Source organism: Melanerpes formicivorus, unplaced genomic scaffold (assembly GCF_026170545.1).
Source record: "Melanerpes formicivorus ecotype bairdi unplaced genomic scaffold, bMelFor1.0.p_v2 SCAF_14, whole genome shotgun sequence".
NCBI lineage: Eukaryota > Metazoa > Chordata > Aves > Piciformes > Picidae > Melanerpes > Melanerpes formicivorus.
In genome coordinates, this window is record NW_027142366.1 from 8,164,641 (window position 1) to 8,172,674 (window position 8,034).

The window sequence follows — 8,034 nt, forward strand, 5'->3', positions numbered from 1 at the left end:
TGCTCACACTGATTTGTCTTCTCTTGCTTGATAGGAAGGAGTTTTTTGAAGGCTGCAAAGCAATAAATGCAGACAGCATCGATGGCATTTGTGCAAGGTTCCCCAGCCTCTTAAAGGAAGCCAAGCAGGAAGATAAATTCAAGGATCTCTATCGTTTCACCTTCCAGTTTGGCCTGGACTCTGAAGAAGGACAAAGGTCACTACATCGGGAAATAGCCATTGCCCTTTGGAAATTAGTCTTCACCCAAAACAAGCCCCCCATATTGGACCAGTGGTTACACTTCCTAATTGAGAACCCCTCAGGAATCAAGGGAATCTCCCGGGACACGTGGAACATGTTTCTAAATTTTACTCAGGTGATTGGACCGGACCTTAGCAACTACAGCGAGGACGAGGCCTGGCCGAGTCTCTTCGACACCTTTGTGGAGTGGGAAATGGAGCGAAGGAAAAAGGAAGAGGAAACCAAATGTATTACATCTTTGGACACAGAGGGCCTGCATGTGGAGGAACAGACTTAGTGGCACGGAAGCAGCAGTGACAAAAGCAACCTATTGCCCTTCATGAAATGTAAACTCTGGGTGTTTCTGGAAGTGGCCGAGGCTCCAGATTTTTCTACTTTACACCTACTTCTGCCTTGTCTTTGAAAGGGCTCTAAAATGCTGTATCATGTTTTAGGCACTTTCTTAATTTTGGTTATTCCTTTTTCCTCTTGCCCTGAAATATTTGACCCTGGCTACAAGTTAAGTGTTTTGGGGTTGGTTTGGGTTTTTGGTTTTGTTTTTCTGGTTTTGGTTTTTTTTTGGGTTCTGTTTCTCTCTGAGACTTCAGATTAGCATAAATAAGTCTGATATTTCTTGCACAACATAGATCTCTTTAGTTAGGTTAAATTAACATTGCTAAATTATACAGTGCCAGATTAAGGTGGTTTGGTTTGGTTTTGTTTTTCTTCCATACTACATCTGTCAGGGCAGGTCTGTACTGTGTGTAGTGCTGTTTACATTGTTGAAATTTTAGGCTGTAATAATTTTAAGGTTTTTATACCAAGATGAACAGCAGTGTTAACTGTTAACTACAAATGCATTAATTCCCCCAGTAACAAGACTCTAAAAACAACCAACAAACCGACACAAGCAACAGCTTTTTGTAATATGGCTCATTCCCATTTTAAGCTAACTCTTAGTGAACTAAATTTGAGTCCAGGTCATTCCTTTTTTTTTTTTCTTTCCTTTTTTTTTGTGAGTTTCAAAGGAAATGTTGGGATTGTTTTATAAAATTACTGTACCTGTCAGTCAACTGAGTGGTAGATTAATGATCTGTATCTAAATCTCTTACACATCACATAATAAAAGAGCAGTACTACCTCAGTTTTACTGAAAGTGGACTTCTTGATGGACTTCCATTTTTCTCTGGAAGTTGTAATTAAATTTATTTTTTTTTGTTGTTGTTGTGGTTACATGAGGATATTTTTACTTGACTTAAAAAGAACCAAAGGTTCTGCTTCTTAAGTTTGCTAAACGTTGACAGAAGCAACACCCAAACCCTAAGTCTTCAAGGAAAACTGTGGTATAATTCTGCTTTAATTTGTTTGATTTATACCTAAAGTATTCTCTTACTTGTCTGGCAAGCACAGTACTTCTATGTAAGGAGCTCTCTTTTGCATTAATACTGACAAACCAAGGTTTTTTAAACCCTCTGCTTAATTGCTGAGTTGCAGTTAATGCTCCACGCTTTCCGAAGCAACAATATCGGCACCTGATGACAAAGTGAATTCTTACTGTGTTCGTAATGACAACAGTGTAGAGGAGTCATTTTTAGACTGATTTGATAATATTTGGATAGGAGACAATTTATTCTTTTCCAATGCCTGTATTGGGACTATTTGCTTGTTGAAACTTGTTGTGACTTAAAGGGAGTTTTATTAACACTGGTTGAAACTTTTTTTGGTTATTTGATGCTACCTTTTTTAATTTTAGTATGTCAACTTTTCTACACCTTTTTGGTACAAGGGATGATTGCCAAGGCTTTCTACAGAGCTAAGTACTGGCTTGAAGAATTTGATACACCTCTATTACACAGCTTTTTGTTTTCAGAGCTGCATATGTCAGGATCATAAATGAGCTTCAATGAAAAGTGGAAAACAAAAAAAACCCAAATCAAACAAAAAAGCTGAACAAAAACCTGGACAGTCATCCCGTGGTATCTAATGGCTTTTGTGATGTAAGGGTTTTAAAGCTAAAGGGAATCAGATTTCAAGTGGTGAGCTTGTCACTGGATCCAGGATGTCATGCTTTGCCCATGTGCTGTGCCCCAGAGGGGTTAGCAGAGAGGAGGGAGGATCTGCCTGAATTCTGTCACTGGCTTTACTGGTGTGCAGCCTATGCAATAGCTTGGGTCTGAGATCATAAATCACTAACGAATTGTGGGTAGTGAGAACGCTTTAAAGCAAACCCCCAAGCCACAGATAACATCTCTCTCATCTAATAAAAAGAGAGTTTGGTCCATGCTGCTTCTGCAGGCTCTTGGTGGGAGAGAACGTTAAGCTGTCGAAAACAAACGTAGTTGTTCTGGATGCAGCTGAGTCTGTCCCTTTGCAGGAGGGGAGCCCTGGGCTTGCTCTTGTATAGGTAAATATACTCAAAGCTTTGTCCTTACCACTGTAACCTTCCAAGCTGTCACGGCACGAGCAGTGTTTGGCAGTAAAACCTGATTCAGTGAGGAAAGCAAGCCAAAGCACTTGTGCTGGTGTAACTGAATTTATGGCAAGACTTTTGCTGGTGCTGTTGTTTTTTTCTTTTAAAAAGAGGAAAAAAAAATAATCCCCAACAGAGGCTGCTTTGTTAGCAAAGGTTCCAAATAGAGACTGATTTGATAGGAAGTGAAGACTGTATTTATAAGTTTGAGACTACTCATTCATTCAGCTATTAAATACTTTGCTCCTAATTCTATATTTTTTTTTTCTTTTCCCAAAGGGAACTTAAAATGTGCAGAGTGTGAAAACTCCATGTTGCAATGGATAGCCAGTGCCATGCACATGCACACACAGTCATGGCAGTGGCTGTTACTGGTTTGTGTGCTGAGCTTGCAGCAGCTCTGTGGATGAGGGATGGAGCTCTTCAGCGAAGGTGTTCATCCTGTGCTCTGAACCTGGATGGCCATGAGGAAATCAGTTTGTAGCACATCAAGGCTTAGCCAGGTCAGTGTCTCAGACACCATACAACTGCTTCTTAAGGGCAGTGGTGGTGAATACACAGGAAGGGAAAAAGCTCACTTCCTTTTGGGGAAAGGACATACTATTCTCAGTGGCTGATGTCCCATGCTTTCAGTGGGAGAGGACAGCCTTGCTCCTGTTAGGCTGCTCTCAGCCTAGCAGCAGCGACACCATGCCAAATGATCTCTCCAGCAAAGCACGTTTGGTTTAGCCTGACTTCAGCTGTTTTAATCGCCTCTTGCAGAATACAAACCAGACCAGTTTCACTTCTAAACTCCTGAACCCTGCAGGAGCTGAAGGTGCAAGTCTCTGGCAGTGCTGAAAGTGAGAGAGGGTGTCAGGGCTTCCCTTGGATTGCCTGGTGAAGTTATGATCCTGAAGCAGAATAAAGTGTGCTCTGTAATGCTGGTGTACCTGTGTGGGAGCAGGGCTTCGTGCATGGCTCAGAGAAGTCTTTGGAGCCTCTGCAAATCTGCTTGTTTAATGGTTAAACTGTGAATGTCTGTGGAACAGGCCAATTACATTGACTTCTCATTTTGATATTATTTAAATTTTGCTTGTGTGGGGCACAGGACTGTAGTGAAGAGTGATGCTGGTGAAGTCTTTGAAACCATTGCAGCTATTTAAGTTTGGGTTTGTTTATTGTTTTGGGGTTTTTTTAATCAGAGTATGCATTAAAGAACTTTATGCATGTAGTGAATCTGCTGCAACTTAGGATAAATAACTATAGATAAATACATAGGTACAGTGATATACTGGAAAACTGGTCTGCCATCTACACTGTGGCATTTTATTGCCTTCCCTTATGCTCAAAGAAATACAACTCCTGTAAACTTCAGTAATAAAAACTGACCACCTGCACCTGCAACACCCTTAAAAATTCAGCTTCCAGGTTGACTAGAGGCTCACTTGTGCTAATTTTTACTTGTGTGGGTACATTTATGAGGTCAAAGACTATTTATTGGTTCAAGTAAAGATTTAAAAGATGCTGCCCATGCAATATGAACAAGGAAATTGAAGCTGAATGCTGAATTGTGAGTTGACTTGCTTCTGGTGCTATTCCGGGTGGAGAATTACAGCTTTCTAATACTGTGCACTCACAGTGAAAGAACCACAGGAAAAAGAAATGTCAGGGTGGCAGGTGGCATAAAATCAGATGATTGAATTCTGTGGCAGTTTGGGCCCCCCAAGTGCTGCCTTCCCCCAGCTGGCAGGGTAAATCTGCTCCTGAAGCAGCCTCTGAACCGCTGCAGCCTTTCAGCCGAGCGCACTTAAGAGTGTGACACAAGCTCACCCTGCTCTGAGTGACTTAGGTTCAAACTGATGCAGCCCCTCATCCTGAGGGCAGGGTGGCTGTCACATGAGGGTTCAGGGTACTAGGGACAGCAGCAGCTTTGCCTGTGTGACTTTATTTCCTTATTTGCACGTCCTTCAGAGCCTGAAGAACCCACAGATCCCAGGACTAGGCTGCAGTTCCCAGACACAGCTATGCACTGACCAGTGCCCTCGGTGGTTTTTATGGCGCTGGCACCATCAGTATCTTCCTTACAGTTCTAAGCCTTGTTTCCAAAAAAAGCCCAGCAAAGTCAAAGAAGCACCACATAGTTAACAGCCATCTCAGTCATGATGTAATTTGTTGGCTGAGGTTCCATCATTCCCATTCACTGCAAAATAATAGTCATTGTGAGTTTCTAGGTCTTGCAGACTTGTGTACTGCAGTGTGAGCCTTTTTTAGAAGATCCTTAGTAAATTGGGCACCCAGTCCTTCCCTTGAGATCACTCTCCTCCAAATGTGTGCATGTGAATTTAGCCTTTCATATTAAAAAGGCAAATGCTTAATCTGAAACCAAAACTTCTTCAGGGCAGGGTTTCAGTAGGCAGCAAAACATACATATTTTTTTTTCTTCAACTAAGTATGGAAAGCAAAGTGGCTGCTTAAACTTTGTTGTCTGCAAGACAAAACCACCAGTGTTAACATTTTCTCTCTGGTCTATTGAAGACTGAATTTTGGGGTTTGCATTGTCAACTGAAGGTAAAATCCATGAGATTGTAAGACAGAAGGCTGTAACTCCTTCACCATGAAGTACATAGGTGTCTCTACCTCTTGTTCTTAGACTTGAATAGTTTAAGGTTACTATTCTTGACTCATCCAGGCATAAAATCCTGGGAGAAATCTTTTTTTGGTGTTTTTGTTTGTTTGTTTTGGGGTTGTTTTGTTGTTGTTGTTGGTTGGGCTGTGGGTTTGGGTTTTTTTAATTGACCCAAGTATTATCTATTTGCCATACTTTTTCTTGGAATACTGCTTTTAATCTGCATGCAATTGACCCTTTGAAAGGGAGCCAAGTCAAGCTGCAAATAAGTGGTGGTCCTCCCAAGTGCTAGTTTTGGAGTGCAATAGTGACTGACTAGAGCTGCACTGCATGTGGATCAGGAGCTTTTCTCATTACACATCCTCTTCCCTGACAATAAGTTGAATATGGAGCAGCTGCTCCCCAGGGGGGATCCATCAGCCTTTTCATTTGCTCTTGAAGAACTTGGGGAACCCACCTGGTACGGTGCCATAAGTGTGTTTTCCTTTGGAATAAAAATAGTGTGTTTGGTTCCATGCTGGACTGGACACCCAGCAAAGATCAGAACACCCATCCTGTTTCTGCCTGAGGTCAGAATCTTGCTTTGGATAAATCCCTTACCTGTGAGCAAAGCTGGAGCATTCTCAAAGTGTGTTGGAGAAGCCAGAGTGACTTCAGTGCTCAGTTGTACTCTTGAATGCATTTAGGTGGTGTCTGTCTTTCATGTGACACATCTGTCCCCCTTGCTTCCCTCCCCAAAACAACCACATGGTTAATGCCATTTGCAGATCCCCAGTAGTTGCTATGCTGTAGCAACCTGCTACAAGATTCCTCTTCCAGTTTGAGAGCTGCTTTTGAGGTGTGACCTCTTGCACTATCTGTATGGGCAGATTTAGAGAGAAAGGGAGGACGTGTGAGGCAATAAATAAAAGGAGTATGAACGTATGAGTCCTGCTAACAGCTTGCCTTAAATCACTGACCTTGCAGCAGTTCCTTGCTACTATTGCAGTCCTCAGCCTTTCTGTAGTTAGGGTTTAGAATCCAACAGCTTTGGGAGGTTATACAACTTTTTCACTATTTAACCCCCCCCAACTTCTATCTTTGCCTAATTGCACTTTTCAGAGAAGCCCTTTCTGGATAACCTGCAATCCTATACACTGCCAGGAAACCCCCATCCATCTCCCATGCCCTTGCTGTGAAATGGTTTGTTCTTAATCTCTGTCAGTTACATTTGGACTAAACGGTTGCCTGCTGTTGAAGCAGTGAGTTTACTTGAATGTTGCCATTTTATGCAGTTACAACTGCTGACTTCTGCTCTTCTCTGGGCTCTGTGAGAGGGGAGATCCCGTGACCAGAGGTTGCAAACTCAGTGGAGCTGAAGGCTGGCTGCTGTTTTCACACTCCCGTACATGTCAGAGAACTTCACATCATAGTACTTCATGTTTTGAAGGTGTGACTTTTTAAGTCACCTTAAACATAGTTCTCTTAAGAATGTTTGCTTTCTTACAAGTTTAAAATAGTCTTTACAAAAGGAGATGGGCTGGCAGGAGTGGTTGGTGGGCTTTGTGCTGTTAGTTATTGAGTAACTTGAGTTCCAAGAGCCGCAGATACGACCGCCAGAGTCAGGTCCTGACCCGACGCTGCTGAGGTTTGTAGTGACTGGCCTTGAGGGCATGAAGCAACTGCAAGTCCCTAACAGGCTGTATGGAGGGAAAGGGTCAGCCTGGGAGAGCTGGTTGATGTAGCTGCATTTCTTGGAGTACTTGAGGATTTTGGGGCCCCAATTTAGCCCTGAGTCACCCTTTATGGAAGAAATGCATTTCGATAGTGTTTGCTTCCAGGGAGGTAACTAATTCGTAGGAAATAATGAGAGCAGCTCTTTGTGCAGCGTTCATTGACTCCTGTGTGCATACAGCCAGCTGGTAAGGCCCTCAGCTCCTCAGGGAACCAGCAAGGGTAGACAGGATGGAATCTGCCATCCTCGTTGCCTTCCTGGAGTCACCTGAGAGGTAACCGTGTATGAGGTGATGTTGTGGCTCTGGGAAACAAATGTACTGCTTGGCATGGAGCAGAGCTGTGCTGCCTCCTTCACACAGCAGTACCAGGAGTGCTGTGCCAATGGAATGCTTGACAGCGGCTGGAGTAAATTCTGTCTTGTGTAGGATCTTTTATCAAAGGATGTGGCCAAATTTGAAACCATGACATAGAGGGGAAGTGGGAGAAGGTCAGGAGGATGCATCTACTACTCAGTCCCATTTGGTTTGTAGTTCTTACAATGACTTGTATCAAATTTTGCTCGCCGTTGTTGTCTGGAACAGAACGGAAGCAGCATCTCACAGAATGTGCAATCTGAGGCACAATGCAAGTAGGTTGTGATAAGAAGGTTTTGTCTTTACTTGATAGCAATCCTGAGTGCAATGTTTTTGTCGTGTCCCTTTTGGAAGAAGAGCATTAAGTGCAGTCTGAAGTTTTTCTTTTCTCATAAGCAAAGCATTGGTTTGTCCATTACTGACTTCTTGTGGAATTTGTGCCAGATGTATATTAAATATTTTGGTGCTTTTTCTAAGCCAAGCTGCCATTCATTTACCTGTGAGATTATTGTACTGGTGTATATTTAAATGACCAATCCCTTCAAGAAAGGAAAAAAAAAAGAGACTCCTGTAGTCACAATGTATCCTGACTGCTGTAGCTTTGTGAATGTTCCAAAGCCTCTGGGTTTCCTGTGTTCCAGTAAGGCCTGAGGGGAGGGAGGGAACA

At 42.7% G+C, this 8,034-nt stretch overlaps 1 protein-coding gene across 4 annotated transcripts in view; it reads left to right on the plus strand.

Moving 5' to 3' along the window:
* DCUN1D3 (defective in cullin neddylation 1 domain containing 3) overlaps positions 1 to 7,947 on the plus strand; it is a 26,522-nt gene extending 18,575 nt beyond the window's left edge. For all 4 annotated transcript variants that reach the window (XM_068146810.1, XM_068146812.1, XM_068146813.1 and 1 more), the window contains one exon: positions 35 to 7,947. In XM_068146810.1, the coding sequence (XP_068002911.1) occupies positions 35 to 518 (484 nt within the window). In that variant the 3' untranslated portion in view covers positions 519 to 7,947. The remainder of the gene's footprint in view (positions 1 to 34) is intronic.
* The last annotated feature ends 87 nt before the right edge of the window (positions 7,948 to 8,034 follow it).